The sequence below is a fragment of the Bemisia tabaci genome, chromosome 5 (assembly GCF_918797505.1).
Source record: "Bemisia tabaci chromosome 5, PGI_BMITA_v3".
Lineage (NCBI taxonomy): Eukaryota > Metazoa > Arthropoda > Insecta > Hemiptera > Aleyrodidae > Bemisia > Bemisia tabaci.
In genome coordinates this window covers 24,125,787-24,153,037 of record NC_092797.1, presented here as the reverse complement: position 1 = coordinate 24,153,037, position 27,251 = coordinate 24,125,787, and the positions used below count along the sequence as shown (strand labels likewise).

The following is a 27,251-nucleotide window of genomic DNA, read 5'->3' as shown; positions in this document are numbered from 1 at the left end:
CAGGGAAATATCAAGGAATTTCATTTTTTAAATTCTGTGGCAACCCTGGTAAGAGGTTGAGATACACTGGGGGATGTAAAATTTTTTTTTGGGAAGCGGCTAGGGAGATTTTTGGCCGTCATCTTTGCGGCGGTCCCCTGTGTTTACCTTCTGAGTCCAAATGTCTGATGGTTCTAAATTTATCATAATTCATGACTGAGCAGTCAGTGCCTTCGAGGAAAAAATAATTTTATCGCATGATTTCAAGTAGAAAATGGGAAGTAGAATGTGAAGTTTGTCTTCGAAATTACACAAGCCCACATTTTCGCACCGAAATCCGTCTGAAACCCATGTAAATCGGACGTATTTCTGTCAAACGGAACTATGTGCATTAAGACATGAGCCCTGAGACCCATAAGAATATATGCGTAACAGGACTCACGTCATAATACACACAGTTCCGTTTGACAGAAGTGCGTCCAATTTTGAAAACAGCTCGTTCCACGTATCAGCCACGAACTATACGAGGTTTTTTTCTTCAGTAAATGTTTGGAAAAATCTTGTTGTTGGACTCTCAGAAGAAAAAAATAAATAAATGTGATAAAAAATAAAAAGTGGTGACGAAACTTTTGGCCCTCTCACGGACAAAAACATATGGTTTTATTAACCAAATAGTGGTTCATACGAAGCACCACTAATAGTCGTAAATGAACTAATGATTCTCGGTCTGTGTGCCATACTAAGGTATCTCGTACCATACGAACGTATACATACCATCGTATGTGCTATTCTTATATGCTGTCTTTACGACGATTAGTAGTGTTCTAATATGAACCACTAATTGGTTTATAAGCTATGGTTTTTTCTCGGTGATAGCTGGAAACGACTCGTGTGCAGGTTCTCAACAGTGATGGAGCATCGTATAGCCAAAACGTCGCATCTAGGGCTCGTGACCGAAAGTGAAGGTGAAAACCGCTGTTCTGCGTTGCTGTTTTCAGTGCATGTGACACTTCCCAACCCAGTAAATTGGTGCGGGTCTAATTTAACAGGCCGTAATGCAATTGAATAAATCGTCATATCGGTATTGTCACTCGAGGGGCGAGGATGTCCATCATTATCATGTTACGAGAGCCCACTACTGCCTGGTGGCTCCTTCAATTTCGGTCCGCGGCTGCACTCGTGGCTCCCCCCCCCCCCCCCCCCGGGCTGGCGTCCCCCTTCTTTCTCTTTCCATCTTGTGGACCTAATTATTCTGTGTTCGTCCCCTCTCGCTATTCACTCTCTACGTTAAGTAACCGCCGGGCCGCGGCCTCCAAACAATCAGTGTACCACTGTTGCCGATTCGTCTACAAAGTATCAGCTTTTACTCCTAGTCATGAGATCTACGGGTTTTTATGTTGCGGTTTTCAACTACGGAAACACTGCCACGATTACAAGCAGACTTGTACAGTTCTGACAGGAAAACTGCCGTGCTAAGGAAGAACGCCGTGCGATCCTTCAGACGTTGCCAAGTTTCCTTCGGTAAAAACTTATATTACTGGGAATATTGTGAATATGTTTCCCCAAAATTTTCAGACGATTTCAATTTAATCTAAAATATGTGAAAATTTCAAAGAAAAATGTGCATGAATGTCGTCAAAAATGCATGTTTTATCAAGGAGAATCTAGCAACTCTCGAACGATCATACCGCGTTCTTCCTTAGCACGGTAGAATAGATACACATTCATGGATGGAATATGTACCCCAATAAGGCTGCTTGTATTCTCGCGTAAAATTTAATGCATCTCTTACACTTTCAATACATAATGACTTACCCTAAATACTCGAGGAAGGCTCACACGACAGAACAATTTTAGGGTCTTTGCTGATTGATTTTTTCTAGACTTAAAGTTTGTTAAAGCATAATTGTGTCAGCTGATACCTGCTAATCTAATTTTCAGTACGAGACAGTTACTTTTCTTGCAGCGAGTCCTTTTTATTGTACTTAATTTTCTCAATAAAATATTCATGTATTTCGTTGGTAATACGCTAAATAATGCTTTATAATTTAACAAAGTTAAATGTGCAGTAAAATCGAGTGGAATCGATTTATAATATATTGAGTTTTTATCTTTGATTTAAAATTATCGATGTACTCCCTGAAAATTTTAAAGTTCCTTCTTAGCAATAAAATAATGACGGAATAAATGGAAATAAAGAAACATGAAGTGAAAGGTGATTTGTAGTTTTTGTCAAGTCAAACTACGCGGAAGGCGATTTTTTTTCTTAAGTATATATAGAGTATCCCCTCGCAACTTTTCTTCATACAGGGTTGTCACAATCAGAATATGTTTGGAAAACAGGGGAATGTCAGGGACTTTTAAAAAGTTAGGGAAAACCTAGAAATTTTACGGAAAAGGCTGAAAGTGTCAAGGAAAAATTGTTACTTAAGTCACCCCTTTTTGCACTCTAGAGTAAGTTTCAAGTTTCTAACTACAAATTTTGCCTGAAAACTATTTCAAATTATGTCTTTTTAACCATCTGGCATATCTTCAATGGTCAGGGGATTTTTCCAAAATGTATGTGGGAAATCAGGGAAATATTAGGGTATTCTGAAGCAATCCTTTTTGATGGGACCATTGCGCGTACGTTAAAGCTCTCCATCCTTATTTCTTGCCTTTGATGGTTATCATCAGATTCATGGCAGACAAGTTTTCATAGGGTGAGGGTTATTGTACCTCGTGCCGGAAGTTCAGTAACGCTGACCTAACACCCACCCTCAAGTTGGTCAACCCCTAAAAAGTTTCTATGTAGTCTCTAAATGAACCCCCTAAAAGGAAAAAATTTTAAAAAAATTTTAACCCGTGCCTCAAAGGGCCTAAAGGGCCTAAACCCAAAATTCAAAAATTTTGGCAAGCGACACATCAATTCTGAAGGAAAATGGCAAGTTACGGCCCTTTTAGGGCAGAAATTTCGTCCGTTTTGCCGTATCTTGAAGCGTAAGGTCACAAACGGCCCAATGACGACGTGAGGCTATGGGCTGGCGGGGCGCGCCGCGGCCGGCCCGCCGCTGAGCGTACGCGCGCGGCAGGGTTGCGCATCGCCGCTTTACACCGGCGTAGAGGAACGAACGGTGGGGTGGGAGGGGGATATCCGGTGGAAAAGCATCCACATTTTCTATCCATAATGAGAATGCATTATACTTTTTCAATATAGATGAGGAAATATGAGCCATACAAGGAAGTGATGAAAAGAGTGACAAATACATAATATAGTTTGTACGGTTAGGAGTGTAAGTGGGGAAAATTTGCCGTAACTACAGAACAGCCCTGAAAATCTCCGGGAAATAAAAGCTGCTATTGATGAGAGGTTTGCATGAGAGGTTTAATTAAGGACTAATTAAAAAGATAGGTGCGATGTTGTCGAATCGTAAGCCCTTTACGCGATCAAAAGCGATTAGTGTAAATTTAATTGGAAAAGTTTAAGAAAAATTTGATGAAAGAAAATTGCCCCAAATTCGGGAAGTGCTTAAAGTGTTTTTCTATTATGTGAAGTTTTCGCACATTTATGTCAATGGCAGTAATTCCAATATGGAATGAAAAATGTAGAATCCCTGTGATACATAGTGTCTATGTTTACCCTCCTTTTCATTAGTGCATTTAACGTGACATCAATTAGAAAGTTTTATTCGAGAGGTTCAATATGGCTTACCCACTTACATTTTCTGGTACTGACCCCCCCCCCCCCCCCGCCACAGTTACTTGCTATAATTAAAAATGTAATATTAGTTTCTCGAAAAAATATGATTTAACTTGGGGTTTGAACCCCACTCTTTATAACCGTGGGCAATGCCCTTGACCACTCGGCTACTGGGGAAGATTTGAGTAAATGAGGCTAATGTGTCATTTAGCCCCCTGGGTGAGGCCAGGCAATCAACATCAGCTGTAAGTTGGCGAAGCCAGATTGAACCGATTGAATAAAACTTTCTAATTGATGCCGCGTCAAATACACCAATGAAAAGGAGGGTAAACAAAGTCTTATTGATGTATCAAACCCTCAGTGATTTCATATGAAATGAAAAAACTTATTTTCTTCCGTTTGGCGGGACTCATAAGCGAGCGTGAATTTTTCCTGTCGAGAAACTCTCTCCTGGGCGCGAGCTTTCTTCTTGTCTGCTCTCCTCACCTCTGCTGCAAGGATAGTATCCTTCACTGTGGATATTATGCATTCTCATTCAGGTTTTCGCTGAAGAATTAAAAATGCTTTATCCTCTTCATTTTCCATGATATCTAGAGTATTGCATTAAGCAATGTCGAATAACACGTCGATTTTTGCCGTAAAATCAGTCTCCAAATTCTCTTGAACCAGCGATCGACGGCTAGCATTTTTTGATACGCGCCTCCACTCCTCATAAAAATGTAAACATTTTTAAAAACATGGACACTATGTATCACAGGGATTCTACATTTTTCATTCCATATTGGAATTACAAGATCAGAGGTTTTCGACGCACCGCCATTGACATTAATGTGCGAAAACTTCACGTAATAGAAAAACACTTTAAGCACTTCCCGAATTTGGGGCAATTTTCTTTCATCAAATTTTTCTTAAACTTTTCCAATTAAATTTACACTAATCGCTTTTGATCGCGTAAAGGGCTTACGATTCGACAACATCGCACCTATCTTTTTAATTAGTCCTTAATTAAACCTCTCATGCAAACCTCTCATCAATAGCAGCTTTTATTTCCCGGAGATTTTCAGGGCTGTTCTGTAGTTACGGCAAATTTTCCCCACTTACACTCCTAACCGTACAAACTATATTATGTATTTGTCACTCTTTTCATCACTTCCTTGTATGGCTCATATTTCCTCATCTATATTGAAAAAGTATAATGCATTCTCATTATGGATAGAAAATGTGGATGCTTTTCCACCGGATATCCCCCTCCCACCCCACCGTTCGTTCCTCTACGCCGGTGTAAAGCGGCGATGCGCAACCCTGCCGCGCGCGTACGCTCAGCGGCGGGCCGGCCGCGGCGCGCCCCGCCAGCCCATAGCCTCACGTCGTCATTGGGCCGTTTGTGACCTTACGCTTCAAGATACGGCAAAACGGACGAAATTTCTGCCCTAAAAGGGCCGTAACTTGCCATTTTCCTTCAGAATTGATGTGTCGCTTGCCAAAATTTTTGAATTTTGGGTTTAGGCCCTTTAGGCCCTTTGAGGCACGGGTTAAAATTTTTTTAAAATTTTTTCCTTTTAGGGGGTTCATTTAGAGACTACATAGAAACTTTTTAGGGGTTGACCAACTTGATTTTCCTACCATTTATCTGGGATGGGCCGTTTCTCTTCTTTTTTTTCTGGAGGAAAGATATTAATTAGTACCAGGAATGCGGTAGCTATCATCGGAACACCTATGTATCTAGGTTTTAAGCGTGTTCAGTATTTCTCACACTTTGATACAATTTTATTCGAAAGATTGTCGTGGAGCCAAATTTGCGGGATTGTTATTTTTAGAAACGTTTCGTAACTTTTGATGGAGAATTTCATGATTTGTTCGGTATTTTAACCTGTGTTACGCGCATCTCCAATTGTTTAAAAATTGTACATAACGTATTCCGTAATAGAATGAGTTTTCGGAGACTTTAACGAGTGGTTAGGAATGTAAACCATTTTCAAAAGAGCATTGAAGCGGTCTCTTTCTGCATTTGAGCCGCAACCTGTCATAGCAGAAACATCGGGTATAACTCTATTAAATAGATGTACTAGGGTCATTCAGAGAGAAATATTACCCCCCCCCCCCCCCCTTCAAGAATACTACATTTTTTCCTCGGGGAAAAAAAATCAAATGTATCGGTGCGAAAATTTCGTGCTCATAATTGTAATATTGTCCTGGTTTTTAGGTTTTTTAACTAACTGATCGCTCAGAAATCATACTTTTCTGATGCCAGCTCGAAATATCTCTCCTTACCTATTTTGAGTGTTTAATTGCTGCGTTAGTTTTTTTTCAGCAACTGTTAAGGCCACGAAAAAAAGAGTTGAAAAATGTATTTCTTTTAGCTGTGCAAGAAAATGTAATTTTTTTAAATTTCCTACAGCCCTCTATGTGATATCTATGCTAACCATGTGTAAAAATGTCCCCTTTTTTTCATCATTTTCCAAGGTGGTATCGGAATAATTCCGACTACTGCTTAAGTAAAAAAGAGTATCATACTGTTTGAAAAGCCGGAATCGATAGTTTCTTAACAATGCATTCAGAATTATTCTAGCTTTAATAGCTATTGAGAAAATCAAAGCTATATTTCTCTATAAAAAAGTGGCAAAAATGTTTTCAAGTGATTATGAAACAATGCAATTTATATTGGTTAGGCAAAGGAAGAAAAATACCATACCATTGGAAAGCTGAGAGTGTAGGATTTACAATGGTTCATTTGAAATTTTGTAAATCTTTAAAGTCCTGGAGCAAAAAAAATGGGGAATTTTACCTCCTAAACTACCCTTTTTATGAAGCTGTGGAATAAATTTTAATTAAAAACAAGATTTTTTCCTAAAAATTTCACACATGAAACTATTTATTTCATGAGAAATTCGAAGGTGATCCTCAAATAAAGTAATCACTTTTAACTTTTGTTGCGTGAAACACTTAACCAATTCTATTTATGCTTTTTTTTTGGGGGGGGGGGGGGGGACTATAGAGACTATTTTGATTCTTTGTTTTGTTTTGTTTTCTTTTACTTGTGAGTTATAGAGTACATGAAAAACCCTCAAAGTCTCAATTTTTTATCCCAGTTGTTGGTTTCGCAATTTTCATTGTATGCCTTAAATGTTCAAAGAGAACATTCGTTGTATTGCTTTGCTTTAACTTTTCTCCAACAGTCAATTCATGGTATGAACTTGTTTTGTACTTTAACAATGAAGGTGTTGAACTTTGAACTTTCTACTTTTTTATTTTATTAAACTTTGATTTATTTACCTTTCTTCAGGTATGAACAGTTGGCAAACAATGAACTGGATCTGCCTGAAGTTGTCACCGAGCAACATAGAAAGTTAGTATACAAAAGTTTATTTTTATTTATTCATTTTAAATTAGGCCTGTGATTGAAAAAAGGAAAAAGGAGTGTACTCATGGTATCTATTATTTAATTCACGTTTCTCAATTAATAATATTGTTAGGAATAAAATCCTTGTAATTTACTCGAATATGAGTAAAAAAAGAAGATTTTTTTATTCAATTTGAAAACCAGAAATGAACTGGTCAAATATTTTTTTCTCTTTTTATTGCAGGTGCCGTTAGAATACAGTTCTCCCAAATTATGAAAATTAATGTCCTCTTTCAATTTAGGATATTTTTTAAATTTCTGTCTTTCCTATCATAGATTAGTCTAATCGTTGTTAGATCTACAGTCTTTAGTATAGGCACTTTACATCAAATTAGTCAGTGTTCTTTGTGCACTTTCATTTATTTAACACAAGTTGACTTTTTCTCAAAATTCGGGTTTTTTCAATACAGGTATTCCTGTGGGATCCTCAGGGATGGAATTTCAGTTGGCAGAAAGTTAAGAGTCTATAAAATATAGAAGGGTTCAATGATACCTCTCTTTGTATAATTTATCACAATGAAAATTTAAAATGTCTTATCATTAACAATATATTTTCATTTATCTTTTCAGGACTTTAGTGTTAGCTCTCCACGTTTGGTTAGACACTTATCCAGAGGATTTTCGAGATCCTCCGCTTCACCCAACTTTACATCAACTTTTATTTTTTACACAACATCACCTGCCCGGCTCAGAATTAGAAGCAAAGGTCAAACATAAACTTGAAAAGTTCACAAGAGAAGATCAACTGCTAGGTAGGTTTATTTTTAGAATTTTTAACCTTTACTATTACGGGCAGATCTTAACTTATTTTTATTTTCTGCCCTTGCAATATAATATTTTTAGTTTGTAACAAGTAGTCTACCTTTATTTGAACCAAAATTTCTCTTTACATACTCAGACCGTCTCTACTGCCTGATGGTTGCAAATGCTCATTTGTAATCTTACTCTTTTACATCCTTAAGGGAAAGGATACTTTTTATTATTATTTTGACCAGTATTCTCTGTTGATTTATTATTTTTTTACATTTGTCAGTTTTTACCAAATTAACTGGTTTACCTGGGTTAATTTGTCAGTTTTTACCGAATTAACTAATGATTGACTTTCAGTCAAATTTTTGACATCCTTTAAATGATCCCTGGGGTATTAGAATTATTTACCTGGACTTTTATTTAAAGCAACAAAGAGACAGGATCTTTGATTTTGCACTCCTAATTTATTTTTTCTCATTTTCAGAATCCTGTTCTTTATTTCCCAATGATACAAGCCTGTACCTGAATGGCTCGCACACACCGAGTGAAAATTCTTGTCTCAATGGATCTCATTTGCCTCCTTTTAGTTTTCCTGATGTTCCAGAAAGGCACTTTGCCGAACAGCTGACACGGAAAGATCAGGTAGCTAAGAATACTTGATAAAAAAAAAACGGTTTACGCAAAAGATAATTAAAGTAAATCTCCATTCCAATTGAAAAACCATGCATGAAAGCCAAACCTAAGTCTTTTCATGAAAGAAAAATAGCACAAATAAAATGAGGTTACTATTGCAGGGTTTTACCGCATAAGTGTTAGTGCGTATACATAGAAAAAGCATGGATTTGGAATGGTTAGTACAGACAATCAGAAAATGTACTGATTTTTGGGAGAGGTACAGATATACAGGATTTTTGTGATAGACTTTGAAAAAAGCCATTCTAATATGAAATTTTTCCAAGTAGCCCCTTTTATCAAGCTCCCTCTGCTTGACATCTATTTTTTCGGTTCATTCTTGTTTCTACTTTCCACTTTCCTAATTCAAATTTTTCAAAATCTATTTTTTACCACTCAAAATTAAATCTGGCGTAGATTTTGTTGAATGAATAACATTCAAAATCATTGGGGGCACTAAGAAAACTATGTATGTTAAATGATGAAAGAATTATCTATTTGTGTGTCTCAGAAAATATTTCTGTTCTTCAAAGAACCCAAAATGCCTTCAAGGCAAGGAAAAGTTGACGAAAAAGCAAGAATTTTTAGAAACTTTCTGTTGTAGGAGTTTTTAGGAAAGTAAGGAAAAAGCAAAAAATTTAACTAACAAAGCAAACACCCTGTGATTGTCTGAATCATTTTTCTTCCCTTGTATTATTTAATATTTTGAATAGCATCTTAATCTTTTACGAAATTATCTTTTCCAGGAGGTCTTTAAAAAGCTGGTCGCTCATCAGTGTTTAGGTGGTATTTGGTCACGACGAGACAAGTGTCGAGAAGCCAGCACTGTTTTAGCCACTGTCGCTCAGTTCAATGCTGTCAGTCTTAGAGTCATATCTACCATTCTTTTTCACCCTCAGTCTAAAACTAGTGAAAGAGCTGCGATTATTGCAACATGGATCAACATCGCCCAAGTAAGAACTCGCAATCAGATTCTCAGAACTTACTCGCCCTGATGAAGATAAAGAGACTTAACTTAATATTATTTAAATTTTATTTAAATTTTTCACAAATTTTAGAAGCTTTGTGTTCATAATTTTTGTGGGGGGGGGGGTTTTTGGAAAATTACATGTCGCACGATGTTGTGTGTGATTTTTTTGACAAGGGTATGCGCTCAAAATCACATATATTTTTACTTAACAACATATTATACTTAACAACTTTGCGGTTTGCCAGAGTAACTAAAGGAAATCTAAAGAAACTAAAGAACTAAAGAAAAAAAAATTTATTGTAATGCATAAATCACTACACAGATGAGTGTGAAAATATAATTTGAAATCCTTAATGTTGTTTATGCATGGAATACATTCTATCAATCTAATGAAGGTATCTCCTCTCGCATGGTATCTACTTTGCCTTGTTTCTTTTCTCCCAAATTTGCATTGCTCTCTGTTGATGTTATTACATGTACTTCTTTTTTTAACCCTTTACTTTCAGGAGCTTAAAATTATTCCTTCTCCGTTTTCAGGAATTGAGAATCCTAAAATATGTCTTATTCTTGAAAGCAACTATATCTGGACTTCAGTCAATCTACTCTGCCTTGTTTCTTTTCTGAAAAAGTTTCATTGCTTTCAGTTGATGTTAATACATATACTTCTTTTTAAACCTTTACTTCAAGGAGCTTAAAATTATTATCTCTCTGTTTTCAGGAATTGAGAATCCTAAAAAATTTCTCATCGTTGAAAGCAATTATATCTGGACTTCAATCAAATCCAGTCTATAGGTTACACAAAACATGGCAAGCTCTACCAAAAGATAAGGTACCCTTTTTATTCATATTTTTTATCAACTTATTACTCCCTCCCTCCCTTTTTCAACTTGAGTAACAGGGGTATTTCCTGTGGAATGCTGTATCTGGTACCCCATAAAGCTATTCACGTAAGTTAGCAACACTTATGAACAAAAAGGTAAAAAACAAGGGCAGCAACACCGCTGTGCTAAGGAATAACGCCACATGAGCTCTCAGGCGTAGCCAAATTTCAGTTGATAAAAAAGGAATTTCCAAGGAAACTGGAGATATATTTTTCTTCCTATTTTTCACAGAATCTCAGTCACAATCTTATCAATAGTATCTGAAAATGTTAAGGAAAAATATTCATAAATTTAATCGAAAAAGAATGTTTCATTCTCCAAATTAAACATAACTGAACATACTTATTACAATCCTTTTTTTGACAGTAAAACTGGGAAAACAGGTATCTTGTTCATGGTGTTTCAAAGTCTTCACTCCCAATTCATTTAATAAAAAAGGACATATCAACATTGCTTAAAATTTTCACTGAATATTCTTCACGCAGAGGAGAAAAATCAAGGAACTTTTCAAGAAATGACAAGGAGTATTTTACTCTTTAAAGAATAAAGTATGAAATGAATCCTGCAGCATTGCAAATTGAGATACCTGTTTGCAGTTTTATAGTTTTGCATCGCCTGTACTTCAACCGCCTTTAGATGGTTGTTGAAATTTCCAAGAAAAATGCCTGTGACAGATTTGACCAGTATCTTTTTGCATAAGCTATTGCGACGCATATAAGTGCTACGTAAGCTTCATCTCCGCAGCAAGGAGCTGCTGTTTTGCCATCTTTTCTGAATACTTAAGCTCCGAGTTAAGGATCTTCAAGTACTTAAGATCAACGAAAGGCTGCACAATTTGGATCGTAATGCTTCTCAGAAAGGAACCTATTTTAAGCAAAACTTTAATAGAATTTATTCTTTCAACAATGATTCTTTATTCTGTACCTTTTAATCTTTTCCCTTAGTTTGAGTTGTTTGAAGAGTTAGCCAGGATATTTAGTGAAGAAAATAATCAATGGGCTCAACGAGAACTTTTAATGAGAGAAGGAACTGCAAAATTTGCGAACACAGCTGGCTCCCGAGACAAGCACATTCAAAAGACTCTTCAACGGCAGTTGGACCAGAGTTCTGTAAGTATGCCTTTTTTTTACCAACATAAAACTTCTCTTTGATGTCTTAAAATATAATTGTTCATAGCGGCTGTCTCTTGCACAAAGTTGAGCCCACAAAGTGGCTCAATAGTGACTGTTGCCTCTAAAAGAACGTTGGGCTGACTTTCTTTGAAAGTAACCGGTAAGCCAGTTTGTGGGTCTAGTTTGTGCATGGGACAGACGCTTATTGAAGTGTATTATTCCCTTTCAATGTATAAATTATCTTGTCTTTCATCTAATGATTTGAATTTAAATAGAGATTAATTTGCCCCAGCTCTCCTATTGGTCAATGCTCTTCAAGATCAATGCATCAACTGTAAGCCCAAGTTTTTTTTTAATTTTTAATCCAATTTTTTTTATGGAACCCATTTTACCTGTCAATTTATTGCATGTAGCAGAAAGCAAAATCCTAGAAACCTAATTCTTTTAATCTGAAAAGTATTCTGTTTTATTGTTTCCTTTTTAATTCGAAGTCTGTCATGAGTTCAGCGTATAAGAAGCAAACTAACCTGATAATATGTTTTGTTCAGTCAGAATAGCATTAATGGATTGCAAAGTATTCAGCTTTGTGGTTTTTGATACTTCAACAGCTCCGCTGAAGTTATTTCCATGATCCTAAATTTATTTTGACTTCAGAGCTTAATCCTTTTAAGTGCATTTATTGATGTATTGCTTCTGTTGAGGAGGTACTTCTTCAATCTTTTGTTTCATATGATTACATTTCGTCTTTAACCTTCGCATTTTCTGATTTATTTTCTTTTGCAGAGAATTAGTTTAGGAACAATACCATATTTAGGAACTTTTTTAACTGATTTAACTATGATTGATACTGCTATTCCTGATACAATAGGCGAAGATAACCTAATCAATTTTGATAAAAGACGGAAAGAATTTGAGGTGCTAGCTCAGGTACGTGCCAAGTTTTTTTTCCTTTTTTCAGAATTATTGTTGCTATCAAAATTTTGTCTTGTTATTACAGAAAGATACATATTAAGGAATGTTCTGTTGTTTTGCTTTACTGGGACACTGGTTAATCAAGCCAACTGCTTTTTTGGAACAACATCATCCAGACTGAGTCTTGTACACACTATTAATTTAAATACTACCGCTTACTCAGTATATAAAACCAAGGGGATATTCTATATAGAAAAATGCCTCCTACTTGGTAGCAGCTGAAGTTTTCAAGCTGTAATTCTGGTGAGCTAAATAAGTTCCGAATAAATATGGGAAATCGTACAATCAGCAACGCAGCCATCACAAGGTTGAGCCCAATGTCAGGTGCCCTTTTTGCCCTGTGCTGCTGATCCCTGATTGAATTTTTTTTTCCAAGTACCCATGCAGCAAACACTCGAATGTTCGCCTCATTTTAGTAAAAAGTTGTCAGCAACTTCGCATTTTTGTCCACTCAATGCAAGAAAACTTTATGACAGGACCGAAAAATATGTTCGAGATGAGTGGAGTCTGACTCACTGTCAGACAAAAACAAAAATTCTGACGTATTCTGAAACATCTTTATATTGTGCTTGATTTTGTAACCATGAAAATATTGTTCGTGTGAGGAAATTGACGGGTCCAGAGAACAAAGAAAACAATGATCTAAATTACCGAGATTTCACTGCATCAGAAAGTGATGATGATGTGAATATCTCCCAGGTCGAGATTTTTTCAGAATTCTTAGTTTTTGATGCTGTTGTCCACTGTAAAGAGATTGTTGACCTTTCCTGAAAACCACCAGAGGAGGGTTTAAGAAGACCTGCTTAAGTCTTAATTGTACACTACTTTGAAAGACTTTCTCTGCTAATATTTTGCTTTTTTGGTAGTTTTTCATGTTTTAGGGGAATTCTTCAGCATTGGAACATCTTCTCTCTTGAAACAAAATTACTCAGGAAGATGTGTCCCTATAAAGCTAAATTAAAATATTTAAATTAGTTTTTATCATAATAAACTCTGTTCAACAACATCCTTCGCACCATCTACTCTGCCGTAAAAAGATGGCAGATTTTTCGTGTATAACCCCCGTCTCTGTATTAATTTCTGTCCTCTATAGGGCACTGACTCATTGTTAACCAGGTGCTGACAAACCTGAACTGCCCCTTAGCATTTCATTGGTGATGTGCGTGAGACAAAAACAAAAATTAATATAGTGTGTCACATTAATATTTTTTGGTCTCGATTTTTTAGATAAAACTACTCCAGGGAGCGGCTAATGCGTATAACATTCCTGAGGATGCTTCGTTTGATCGATGGTTTGATTCCATTCTTGTTTTGGATGACCGAGAAGCATATGAGCTTTCTTGCCAAATTGAAACTAGCATACCGAATACAAATCCTATAAGTGCTCTTCCTTATGCTCGTTTTAGAAGAAGAAACATGTGCGTATATTTTTTACTACATTTATGTCCTCAATTTCTTTTTTTTTTTTTTTGAAAAAAACGTGTGAAATATCTTGAGAAAATCAGGAAAGTTACATCAACACGTATGCCAATTGCTCTCACTTTATTCTAATTCTTACCCTGTCTTGAGATCCATTCAAATTGTTCCAGCTTGAAGTGCAGTTGTATCAGCTATGTGTATATGCCTGTTAGAGGTATTAAGGGAAGGTACTTATCTACCATTTTTTTATTTATTATTTATTTATTTATTTATTATACAAAACGGGCAAGTTGCCCAATTACAAAAGTAATTAACCCTAGTCTGCCTGAGTGGGGTCAGATTGACCCCACGGGAGTTTCAACTCTTTGCAATTTCTCGTGGTATGCACGACATTTTTTGTCCTTCACAAATAGCACTACAAAAACATCTAGGAACACAATTTTGACGGGGGAAAAAAAAAAAAAAAAATGTGCATGAGAGATCAAAAAATTCATGAGTACCCCCAGAAAGCCTGAGCGGGGTCAGATATCCTTATAACTTATATTTTACCATTTAGCATCACAAAAGCTTACTTTAAAGGTGTATTCATTTTCCTCTTTTTAATTTTTTTCAGAAACTTATAAAACAAGCAAAATTTTTCAGATTTTTTTCGTTTTCAGTATTTAGTAGCTCTTTGCTTTTTTTTTCTCATGCTGAGAACAACATGGCAACATGTGTATGATAAAATGGTTGCATACCCTGCGCCGTGTTTTTTAAAACTTAGATATGCTTTATGGTTAAGGCCTGTGAGGTTAGTGCACTGATATTAACTAAAAACATGAAAAAAACATAGCTAACTAATTGATTTTCAGCTGGGGTCAAATTGACCCCGCTCAGGCTTTCTCGTTGGTTCAGAGGCTCAGGCAGACTAGGGTTAACAAAAAAGAGCAAAACAGCTGAACAAATGATAGACTCAACTGACAAATAAAACAAAACAAACAAAAGTACAATACAATGAATATAACTAATAGGGAACATAGTATTTCAAAAAGTAGTCCTTGACCCTAGACTTAAACAGGTTCGTCTCCAGACTTGCATCAGCTAGCCCAGGCGACAGTAGGTTCCACCGCCTCTTTACTCTGACAACCACCGAGTGGAAACGGTAAGAAGTCCTAGCGGGGTTGTCAAATAAAGGACGGGCAACTCTCAGGGAGTAGTTGACCTCCCTCACCTGAAACAGCTGAGACAGATCTGGAGCCGAAATATGACCTCCAAGGACTCTGAACGCCAAAGCGAGGTCATAGGTATGATGCCTAGACTCCAACGTTGGGACGTTCAAAGCCTCAGAGATCTTACTATAATCGTGGTCATATATGGACATGGGCCGATTTAACTTAAATGACAAAAAACAAAGCACATGGTGCTGGATGGATTCGATTTTATCCCACCCTTGGCGGGATTTTTTTAAAAAAATAAAGGCTTTATAGTTTGAAGCGATAATACTCCAATAATTCCAGTGTGAAATCTCTGCTCTTAATCAGACATGTTTCTCTTCCGAGCTTTGTGTGAAAGGCATAGCTTCAGTGAAAGAGAGGATTTGAATTGTCAAGGCTGTCCCTTCAGTGTTGATTTTCTAATTTTGTCTGAACTTCAGTGTCTAACTTTATACTGACGATGAATAAAAAAATTTTGAAAAATTATTCATTTTTCTAGATCGGGCCATAGAAAGAATGACTCAATAGCCAGCACCTCCAGTAGTTCGAGTAGTTTATTTTACTGTGATATTGATACAGGATGCAGTCTTCCTTCATCTCCTCATGACTCCTTGGATAGAAAAGTAAGTAAAATCAGGAATCAATGAAATAAGAACAAAATATCAGAAGAAAATAATTTTCATGAAATAAGAACAAGATATCAGAAGAAAATAGCTTTCCATGGATATTTATTTTAGTTAAGCTTTGAATTTAATTTTTTACGAAGTAAGGTATTCTGCCATACTGCATTTGTTTCTCTTAGAGTTCTCTCTGTTTGAACAAACGCAGGACATTGAGGAATGGTCAGATTTAAAGAAGCTAATATGAGTCTGATTCATAAACTGCGGAAGATTGTGCAGTGACAAGATATCCATCATTCTGTTGAGTTCAAGCATGTAAGTAGCTAATTTTGCATGGAGTGAGGAAAGGAATCCTAATATGAAACTTAAATTAACCCCAAAAAAAGGTGCCAGAATGAGAGGACTAACTGAAAAACTGCAGTCAGATATCATGTATTCTACTCATAGTAGAGAGAGGACAGGTACAAACCTAGGGCCTGCTCGCCCCTGATCGGTTGGTCAGAGGTTTGTAACAATAAACTCATGAGTTCTTTCAATGTGTCGGTGAGAGATGGTCTGACAAGTTTGTGTGCACAAACTCCGTCAGTTTGATGATGAGAAAAGGCCCAACTGCTCGCTTTCAATGTTACATCTTGCGGAATTTTTTCTCTATCATGCTTTGCTGCAGCTGCTACAGGCATATCTGTATTCCTTATTTATGTATTCCACCAATTCGACTCAAAATAAGGACAATAAATGCGAAAATCAAATCATTACGTCTCTATCTCAATCCTAAGATTGCAATTTCAGTGCTGAAGTTGTGGAGGTTTCTTCTAAACTTCCTCATAGATACTGACTTTTTTATTAATAATTTCAATCTGCAAAAGTTCACTACTGGAAGTATGATGCAGAAGTATTGGAAATTAATGTTTTTATTATTATTTTTTGCAGAGTTCCCTTCCAAATATTCAAGCATCACCTTCTCAAATGTCTAGATCTTCGAGTAGTTCATCAATCCCATCTTTAGATGTCTCTGTGAGCAGTAGCAATACGAATCACTCAACTAATCAAACTTGCAGTCCAGCCAATAGTTCTGCTCGCTGGCAGTCGACAGATTTTTATGTCATCCGTGTTACTCAGGAATCTGACAATCCAGAAACTGAAGGTATTTTTCTATGAATTCCTTTAATTGATCCTTGCATTGCAGATCATAAGTGAATTTGAGTTTCAATCAATCAAAAAAATGATGCCAAAAATGTCGTAGCCAGACCTTATGTTACATTGAAATCTGGTTGAAACAACCTTTAATTTAATGGGGTTTTTTTATGTGAAAGTAATTTTCGTCAGTTTCGCCAAATCCTTCAGTTGATAATGTATTCTCTTTTCAAAATAACATCATTGCAGCAAGCCTGGATTCGATCTAATGATAATTTTACAGAAGAAAGGCTACCTTTGGCAGAAAACTTAGGAAATATTCCAGATCTACTTCTGTCATAATGATGTCAGGAATCAAATGCGGTGCTGTTACTCGTATTAAACACTGTTCCCAACCACATGTTTATGGCCCACCAGAGGATACGTACCTAAAACGTTGAGGTGCTGCTACACCACACGTTTGCCGATTCTGAAATAGTCGTCAGTCAAGAACGCTACAAAAAATCTTCAAGAAAGCTGATCTATCAGACTCTTTTAGTTTCCAGCTTGCTTGCTATGCTCATTAAATGAAATAAAACCTTGGTGACTGAAACAATTCGATTTTATGTGATTTATTGTATCAATTTTTTTTATTTGTTTAGGTGTGGTTCTGTATAAGAGTATAATGGTGAGCAACAATGAGCGAACCCCACAAGTTATTCGAAATGCGATGCTGAAGTTAGGTATTGAAGGAAACCCAGACAACTATACTCTTGCTCAAGTTTTACCGGATAAAGGTTCGTACATCTTATCATTGATATGTTGTCCTCATCTATCACTATGTTTACACAGTCAGATCTCAATGTATTGGATGCCAAAACAATAGATTCAGCAATTCAATGAATTATTCTATCGGTTTTCTCATAAGCACACACAAGATGAGTGTTAAAATCTCTGGTATAATATGAACAGAATTTGCAGGTAAATAGTGTCTCATCAAACACCTTCATCAAAGCAACATATTTGCTTTCTGAGAGTATTTCACTGAAGCTTGGAATAAAGGATTTGTTTCTGAAAGTTAAACAAATTTCAATTGCTAGATATGTGTTTGGTTTTTGTATTTTAGTCGTGTAAAGTTTGCTTTTGAGTTCTTTTTTTCCTCCCATATTATCTAGCATCTACTTCGTGACTTCATATTACTCCTCGTTTTGTTTTTCAGAAATGGTGCTACCACTCAATGCGAATGTTTATTATGCAGTAAATACAGCTTACAATCTCAATTTCATTCTTCGGTCCAAGGATAAAGTAAAGGAAAATGGAAATGGAGCTCTACCACAGAAGTCAAAATCAAAAAAACATTTACTTTTACAAACATGACAATCAGCACTCGGCTACACCCCTTAACAGGTTTAGCCATTCACTGAAGATTTTATGCCTTGCATCTTCATTATTTAATTCTCTTGACATTATTTCTTATTGCATTTTGTATTCTCAACCCATTCCTCTCTCTGATAGAATATAAATCATTACTGTTTATGAAACTGACTGAACCATTTTAAATTTAATTGTTGAACTAGTTGTAAACTTCTGACAGCTTAAATGCAGGAACACACTTTTTCGGTATTTTTATTGCCTCAGCAAAGTAAACATTTTTAAACCATTGCCTGCCATGGTGTTTTGAGTATCTACTTCCCTCAGTGCCACTGTGTTTTTTTTTTCTTCAGATAAAAAATTTAAGAACATATCAGTAGTTGTGAGCCACTAGTATGTATGCAGCTCCTACAATCCTTTGGTATCACAGAAGCATTCAACGCGAGCAACCGCATTTCAGCAAAAGTGACTGGCTTGATGTTTGTAGAACCCTTCAATGCCGGTTGATACTACCAGCGTGGCAGGCAATGTATTGAACAATCGGATTTTTTTTTAAATACGTTTTTTAAACTCACCAATTTTAGTTTCAAAGAAGTGATTTACATGAGAAAGGATCCATTTTAATATTTAATACTGGTTAACTTCAAATAGATGCTAATTGCAAATGGCAGGCAAAATGATGAGCCCCTATCCCCCCGATGATATCATTTAAACTGAAAGTTCTGTAGCACAATTTATATAACAATTAATGGAATCAGGGCTTTTCATTTTGGGTCTCATTTGCTATGGTTGAGATGAGCTAAAGTTGAGAAAGTAAAATAAATAGTTCTGTTGAATTCCGTTCTTGCATTCAAGCTGTCAATCTGTCAATAGCCAAAAAATCATTCTGAAATCAAGCCTGTGGCTTTGTTAATTATTTCTGTCGCTAGTGTACTCCATGATATTGTTGTTGTACTTTTAACTCTTTTACTCTTGCTTTTATTATAATTGAACTGTCTAACAGTGCAAATTCTATCGTGCCAAGTTATTATTTATCTAAGATTTTTTTTTTCAAGTGATGTGCTCCTCGTAACTTATGCATTTTAATTATAAAATTTTTCCTCCCATTCATGAATTTGCTGTAACGTATGCATTTCCAAAGTTTTTAGCTGATTTTTGCCTGAATGCAAACACATTTTTTCATGACAGGATGTAATTTTCTGAGTGATGTGAAGATAGTTGAAAAGCTTGAGATAGGCCAGAAAGATACAGATCAATCAGCATATTGATGGCTAAATGCAAAAAATTCCCAAATCTATTGAAAAGTTTAGAAATCTCTGATTTATATTATCTCCAAAGGGAACAAAGCAAAATGTTTCCTTGTACTTTTGTGTGAGTTTTATACAATGAGTTTAAGAATTCTCTAAAAATATCAACGGACACCGTTAGTTTTTTTAAAAAAAATAAAACAATAGTGAAGATTTAAGACGTCACAACCTAAGAAATGCATTTTTTACAACAGCCGTAAATACTTATGATTGTTTCCCTCTTTATTTTAGCCTACCCCCCCCCCCCCCCAAATGAATTTTTAAATTTTACATCGAAATCCACACCTTACATAAAAAAATAAAGCTAATGATGATATAGTTTTGGCCGTGAAAAATCTTCCACAGGGGATGTTTGAGTTAAGTAGGTGATAGTTAGCAGAACCCTCCTGCTTTTTTTTCCTACTTTAATGAATCTTCTACGTACTAAGTTTTTACTCTGTAATTTGAAATGCTCTGGACTTTTTTGTGTGATAAAAGAAACCTGTTTTTTATTTCTCTCAAAGAGGGAAAAAATGTTTTTAATGTATTAGATAGGATTTTTTGGAAAAAGAATAATTCATGAGTAACATTTGAAATTGTATTTAAATTCTCTGGTATAAGTGGAGTATAAAAATAAAAAAAAAGAAGGAAATGAAAACAACTAGCATTGTTTGATATGTAACGATGCTCACAAGGGGAAACAAAAAAATTAATTTCAGTTATAATTTTTTTTCATTCCATAACCATCACAAAATCTGACAGAAGTCATCAATTAATCGAGCAGAGGTTGCATACCTTTGTATTTTTTTTTTTTTTTTTTTTTTTTTTTTTTTTTTTTTTTTTTTTTTTTTTTTTTTTTTTTGGGTCAAAAATTACAGCCCTTTTTCCAAGTTCTAGTGTTATTTATTTATTTTTTTTTTTAAAAAAAATGAAACTCATAATGCTCACTTTTACTGAAAAAAAGAAAGGAATGAAATGCTGGAGAATGTAGACTTCTTTCCTCCTTCATCAAGTGTAAGTGTTTTTAACTTTTTTTATTCTGAAAAACTCGCTTTAAAAGTGATTCACTGAAAGTTACTTGCGCCCTCGCAATGCAATTTGCATTTCTGTGTGTATTGATTGACAATAAGAGACGCCAAAGGATCACTGATAATTGTATCTTTTGCTTAATATTGTGTACTACACAGTATTTGTTGTAACTTGCAACTAATTCAGCTTCCAAAGCAAGTTTTGCCAGTCTTTTTCTCATTTTCTACAACCTACTTAAATTTTATAAAAAAAGATATTGTACAATCGACAATACATTAGGACTTTGAAATTATGAAGAGAAAATGTATTCAACATTTTGTGTTGAATGTGTTCAAAAACGTAAACGGGAAATCTATTTTGAGAACTTCAAATTGAAATACACCCACACATCAAAGATGTGTCTCCGGGAGCCTCTTCAATTTTTTCATTCAATTCAACCCCTCCCCCCTCCTTCCTCCCCCTAAATGAAAAATATCTAGGTACTTCTTACCATGTCATATACTCTCATTTTTTTTTCTCAGATCAGAAAATACTCTTGTATCCTAGTAGTCCGTTTTTTTGTCCTCTCTTCATTGTTTTTCTTTCCTTAATTCTTACAAGTATTTAAAATTTACTGCCACAAATGTGGACAAACTGATTACATTAAGTTGCATTAACTTTTTGGGGGAAACTTACGGATCAATTTAATAGATCAAATTTTGGTTTTGTTATGTCCTCTGTAGAATGTATCCATGACTGTCAGCTCATGTAGCAGCATTTAATGTGATCCATTCTTTCTTTTAATTCAGAGATAGTATTTTTGTAATCATACAATTTGTAATGCTCTTTGTTCGTGGGTGAATTTTTATTGAGATGGAATTTATTGAGAAAACGAATAATCTATTTTTTTTTTTTTTTTTTTTTGTTATCAAATTTGACTCACTTTTAATTAATCATAGATTGACTGTGAGTATGAACAGTCCTTTTTGAAACCTTTACATCTTTTTTTCATGAATTTCCTCTCCATTTTTTATTCAATTTAAAGTCTTCCTCTAGACACATAATTCAGTGAATGCTCTTAAAAAAAGAAAACAAAGACAATACCTTAGTCATAAGTAAAGCTCCCCGCAATCTTTGATGATTATTTCTGTTTTGTGATGCATTTATAAAATATTTTTAAGAAGCAGGAAGTATGTAACGAAATCAAGTAGGTACACTCTATGGAAGTTCCTTTAAAACTTTGGTATCTTCATTTAAGATAATTTGTTTACTGGATTGATTATTGTACTGCATGCCCACACTGGGCTATTTATGAACTACTTAACACACTTACAACTGGGGAGGTTTGTATGTAATGTTCTGGTGGGAGGTAGGGACTTGAGGCTGAACACCGCAGAACATAGCTTGATATGAATTGTAACTCTGTCTGTGAATTTCACCAAGAAGAAAAAGCCAGAATGTTCAGCTTTGGGAGGATTAGAATAAGACATCAACAAACCTTTTGAAGTTTGTTAAGTATTTTAAGAATAGTCCTATTTTTTGGTGCCTTACGAACGAATTCGCACTAAGTTTGCAAGTATTTATTTAATAATTGTAATTGCATTGATTGAATGCTCATGATATGGATCAAAATTTGTGTCTTTACCGTTGATAATTATTTTCTTTTATCCATTAATTTTATTTTTCTCAATTTTTCAATCAGTTGTTGTATTTGTAAATTATTAAAAAAATCATTTTTTTCACATAATTGTAGTTTGACTTTTGAAACCCTGATCGATTATTTGACAAATGTTCCAATTACTACAGTATATGAATAAAACAAAGAAAGATAACACAAAATTTACATACTGTTTTATTAAACTCAAGTAAGTCTCGCACTTAGACTTTTTCATGAATGTGTTTTGGTTGAAGTTAATGAGGTCATAAGACCCTCTCTCAATTAAGGTGCATGTGGCCAAAATTCATAGGTTTCAAGTGGGTATTGAAAGATCATACAAATTTGGAAAAATGTGCAGCAAAATTTGGTATCAATATTAACATGGATTGAGGATTGGGGAAACAATGAAGAAAACAGAGGATTCTGCAGAATTTCAAGCAAAAGACGTGACTCCAAAAGTTTTTTTTTCAATTGCAAAAAAGTCTAGTATTATTAAACGTAGCTTTTACACAAGAATTTAACCCAACTGGTCAAAAAATTACCTTCATAGGTTATCAAAGTCCAGAGGTAGGCACATTCTCATTGGATAGAGCACTTTATTAGAAATTATAAGGATAACTATTTGCACTTGCCTGTAGGTTTGTTTGCCTTTGTGGCAAATTGAAGAACTTCAAATGGACGATATCTGCGAATGGATTTATACATTGTCGATTGGTTCTATCAAAAAGTTCTTGGAGCAGGATACATGTGTTTTTCAAATAGATAAGCGCTATTCATGCTTCTTAGTTTGTTTGTTGCCCCTGCAGGAAAATCCTTGTGTTATGGGTAGTTCAATTAAAAACATAGACTTGTTACCTCCTTAATTTTGAGCATCCTCAGTGAGCTGTGGCATCAGCTGGAACATCATGACTAAGTAAGATGCTGTTGCTAGCATAATCTGAAATAATATCATAAGTTATTAATGTCGACATTTTTTTTCTTTTTATACCTCTTATCAGTAAATCGAGCGTGGATCCTTACACAAGTATCTACCCAAGATAATTTAAACATGTCTAAATTGGTTTTATAACCACATCTTTATCTAACTGTTTTTTTTCAGAAACGAAATAGCTCAGAGCAAAAGGATACCGATGATGTTCTTTGAAAAATAAGTTATTTTTTTGCGTTTTTAAATGAAATGCCTCATGGAGGTTTCTTGTGTATGAATAATTGCAGTCAGACTTAAGTATCTAATGCCACGAGTGAGAAGCAGGAATCCAAAATTTCCAAAGTTAACCACAGGCAGTGCAGTATCACACTACCGTTACTTATTCCTTCACATGTAGAATTGTAAAATATGCACTTACAGGGCCGGATTTACCTACTTGCCACCCATAGGCCGCCTGTATTATGCAGCCCCCTTCTCATTCGTTTTGAAACACCAATAAAAGACGCGTTTACGTACTCGTGTTAGATAAATTTTTTGCGAAAGCCCTGTCAACACTACAAGCAAAATTTCACGGAACTTCGCACGAAAGTTAAGCTCCGTAAACCTATCTCTCTGTGGACAAGGTCCTCCATTTATTAGAAATGAACCAAAAAATTATGAAAGAACAAACATAAATCGACGGTGAAACTACCAAACCGTATCTCGTTTGCGGTGTTTAAAAATCTACGCTCACATTTTATTTTTTTGAAGTAGACCAAATCAATATCATTCCTTGAAATTTTCACGGAATTTTCTCCGCACAAAGAGGAAAAATCACAGAAATTTTCAAGACTGGACGTTAAGTAGTTTTTCATTTAAAAAATAAAGTATGACAGGAAGTCTGCGACGTCGCAAACTGAGATACGTGGTTTGGTAGTTTCACCGTCGAAATGTGGTTCAATAATTTTAACTTCCGCCGCTGCGCCGCGCTGATCGCACTGTGATTGGCGCAATGCGTGAAGTATTCCTACAGTCTTGTAGGCGCTATACGTTTCACGCCAACCGCTCCTGACCGCACTGTGTTTGGCGCAATGGGTGAAGTATTCATGCAGTCTTGTAGGCGCTGATATGTGTTACATGCCGATCGCCGCGCCGAGGGCTTGTCTTTTTCATCTCAAGTCCTCGTCATCATTCCTCTCTGCGTTGAGCTCCAGGCCAAATTGCGTGTTTCGTTCCTCTCTTCACTCTACTAATTAAAGATGCTATTTCTTGTATCACCGAAAAACGACAAAATTAGAAATTACTTTACTCTCAGGAAAGAGGATTTCGTCCCCTTTTCTCATTGATAATTTTTTATCTGAATCCGATTTTTTTATACCAACATTTAAAAAAATTGCAAAATTTGCCGCCCCCTAAATTAGCCGCCATGGGCCGCGGCCCATGTGGCCACCCCCTTAATCTGGCCCTGTGCACTTAGGCAAGTGAAAAAGCAGTTATGAATCTCGGATACCAAGCAGGTGATACTCGTACTTGTTAAATCACAGTAATTGGCTAGTGGAGTGTATGTCTTACCGACGTCACAAGATCACTGTCAATTGTGAAAAGTCCAAACGCTGTAATTTCTGCTCTCTTAGCATGCAGTTCCCACATGAACATCCTAATCTGGAACATGAGAAGCCAACCTAAAATTTAGGCACATATTCAAATCTAATCCTCCGATTTTCAGAGGTTTTCCTTACTTCCTTGAGTTTGCAACCCTCCTTTGTTACCTATCTTGAGCGGTGACCTTAAACTCTGGAACTAAGGACGGTACAACAACGGCGTCTTTTTCAACTTTAGGTACGCTCTTTCTTCCTGCTTCTTTCTTGCCGCAATCTTTCATTTCTCTCTCCCTCATCTTCTTTTTCTTCATCTTTTCTCTCTTTTTCTCTTCTGGCCATTTACTCTCTTGTCATTTGCGCGCCCCTGTTGTGGCCGCTCCTCATACGCTATACTGAATGCTGTCCTGATTTTAACTTAAGCGCCCAAGAATCTTAACCACGGATACCAAAGTTTGCACTTATGTGTTTTGAAAAGGGTACTTTTAAAGTGCTCAGTGCTCACCTACCTGGGATATTTTTCTTTCATCGAACCAGTTGATTGTCACTCTGTGTAGTCTTCGAAGTATTTTCTCACTCTGAAAAAGGAAGAAAACGCAAAATGCTTACGTACTCAAAGACATAAAATTAGGAGGCTGAATAACTGCCATCGTGAGAGATTTTTGCACGTGGAACAAACTCATTACGCGCATTTCATGCCTACGTCCACAGGGGGATCACAGGGGTAGGGGTCCTTCCCAGAAAAATTTTATACTCCTTGGTAAAAATTAGCGATAAGAGTTGCGTTTCAAAATACCATAGGAATTCTTATAGCCGGCTAAAGAAGGCCACAGAAAATCATATGGCTGGCTGTAGAATGCGGAGAAAATCATACGGCCGGGCTGTACGAAGCGATAAAAAATTATGCAGTCGGGCTATAGTTCCTATCGCCGGGCTTTACACATTATCGTCTGGCTGTTGCTTTTTCGCGCCATCGATTATAAAAGGCTATAAGAAATTGTGTAGAAATTCGTGTGCTTTGGAAATCATTAAGTTTGATACGGAACCACCTTAATATTTACAAAACACACATTATATTTTCCTTCAATACATATTTTTTTTCATCAATTAAAATGAGAATAATCTATACAGGATGTGCAAACATTTCAAAATCATGAGTTGAATAACGCTGACTCCGCCAGATAGAATATTAGAGCCTAACACGAAGCGGAGCGGCGACGCACTGGCGCCTACAAACCTAACAGGGATACTTCACGCATTGCGCAACGCGTGAAGTATCCCTGTTAGGTTTGTAGGCGCCAATGCTCGTTTCGCGCTGGCTGCCCGCCTACCGCGCCGCAGCGTGCCACGGCGCTTGAAGCAACTATTTCTCACCAGAGGTATTGCACAGGATCATACGAAACTGAAGGCGCTCTAATATATTAGGAATGGCAGGCATCCATCAAAAGTACGGAGCTTTCCTCGCAAAATAAATCAAAATACTACGGCCCAAAAAGAGAGCAGTAGTCCACAAACTCACTAAGTCCTAGCATCCGTAATTAGTAACGTTTAGCATACACTTTATCGCCTGACTGTTGCTTAATCTCCATCGGCTATAAAAGGCTATAAGAAATTGTGTAGCCGGCTATAGAAGCTATTGGAAATCTTACAGCCGGCTGTAGATCTATGGTATTTTGGAACACCGATTCTACTACCAATTTTTACCAGGGCTTCGAGTTCGAAATGGAGCGCAATTTCAAGGCATTTCCAAACAGTAAATTATGCATGCTTCATGCCTTACATGCAGTCTGAAACCATCATATGAGTTTCACTAATATCCCTGCTACCAACGACCATGTTGGTGTGTAAAGTACGGTACCACGTTGACACCAACTCGGAGATTTTAACGCAGGGTAGGAAAAACGCCAAGACCCCGATCATGGAAAATTAGTCTTAACCTGTCGCAAAATGAATTGTACTATAATATCCCTGCTAAAAATGACCATGTTGGCGAGTGAAACATGGTAGAATGTTGAGGTCAACAGGGAGACTTTAACTATTAATAGAAAAAACGCCAAAGCCCCGAGTTTAACAAAATTGAACACATTTAAATTCCTCTCCTAATTTAGAGTCTCTCACTTTGTTGAGTTCGCCTTCAATGATCGTGACAGCAATATGCGCGGCTTGAGAGCAAGAATAGTTGCACACTGCGCCGTGGTGTTGCCAGTTTTGCTCAGTTCAGGCAAGTAAACCACATTATTTCCTCTCCTTCTTATCGCTTGTGTTTCACTCCGTTGAGCAGTCTGCCTTCGATAATTGGGATGGCAATATGCGTGGCTTAGGACCATGCATTTTTTGAAAATCTAGTAAGCGCTAGTAAAAAACTAAGGTCATTTTCAGCTTCAGCAGTTCAGCGGCAAAACTTAGGTAGGTGAAGTTAACCCCACTACACTGCCGCGCTAAGGAAGAAAGCCGTATGAACATTCGAGAGTTGCCAAATTTTCATCGATAAAATGTTTATTTTTTAGGAATGTTAAGAATATTTTTCCTTCAAATTTTTAAAAACATCAAGTGAAATTGCGAATAAAATTATCCGAAAAATTGGACGAAAAATACTCAAAAGTTTACCAGGAAATTTGAGTTTTGTCAAAGGGTATTTGGCAACGCTTGAAGGCTCATCCGGCG

At 36.2% G+C, this 27,251-nt stretch overlaps 1 protein-coding gene and 1 long non-coding RNA gene across 6 annotated transcripts in view; one reads left to right on the top strand and one right to left on the bottom strand.

The window, feature by feature from the left end:
- The window catches only part of Rgl (Ral guanine nucleotide dissociation stimulator-like), a 96,665-nt gene extending 74,493 nt beyond the window's left edge, over positions 1-22,172 (top strand). For all 5 annotated transcript variants that reach the window (XM_072300447.1, XM_072300446.1, XM_072300445.1 and 2 more), the window contains exons 4-15: positions 6,942-7,004; positions 7,629-7,810; positions 8,293-8,450; positions 9,227-9,433; positions 10,169-10,279; positions 11,276-11,440; positions 12,227-12,370; positions 13,643-13,833; positions 15,527-15,650; positions 16,578-16,791; positions 17,423-17,557; positions 17,980-22,172. In XM_072300447.1, the coding sequence (XP_072156548.1) occupies positions 6,942-7,004; positions 7,629-7,810; positions 8,293-8,450; positions 9,227-9,433; positions 10,169-10,279; positions 11,276-11,440; positions 12,227-12,370; positions 13,643-13,833; positions 15,527-15,650; positions 16,578-16,791; positions 17,423-17,557; positions 17,980-18,137 (1,852 nt within the window). In that variant the 3' untranslated portion in view covers positions 18,138-22,172. The remainder of the gene's footprint in view (positions 1-6,941; positions 7,005-7,628; positions 7,811-8,292; positions 8,451-9,226; positions 9,434-10,168; positions 10,280-11,275; positions 11,441-12,226; positions 12,371-13,642; positions 13,834-15,526; positions 15,651-16,577; positions 16,792-17,422; positions 17,558-17,979) is intronic.
- A 146-nt stretch (positions 22,173-22,318) lies between these two features.
- On the bottom strand, positions 22,319-25,797 carry LOC109036607 (uncharacterized). The gene is made up of 3 exons (XR_011899885.1): positions 25,097-25,797; positions 24,562-24,651; positions 22,319-23,019 (listed from the first exon to the last, which is right to left on the bottom strand). It is a non-coding gene; the product is annotated as an uncharacterized lncRNA (long non-coding RNA).
- Positions 25,798-27,251: the final 1,454 nt, after the last annotated feature.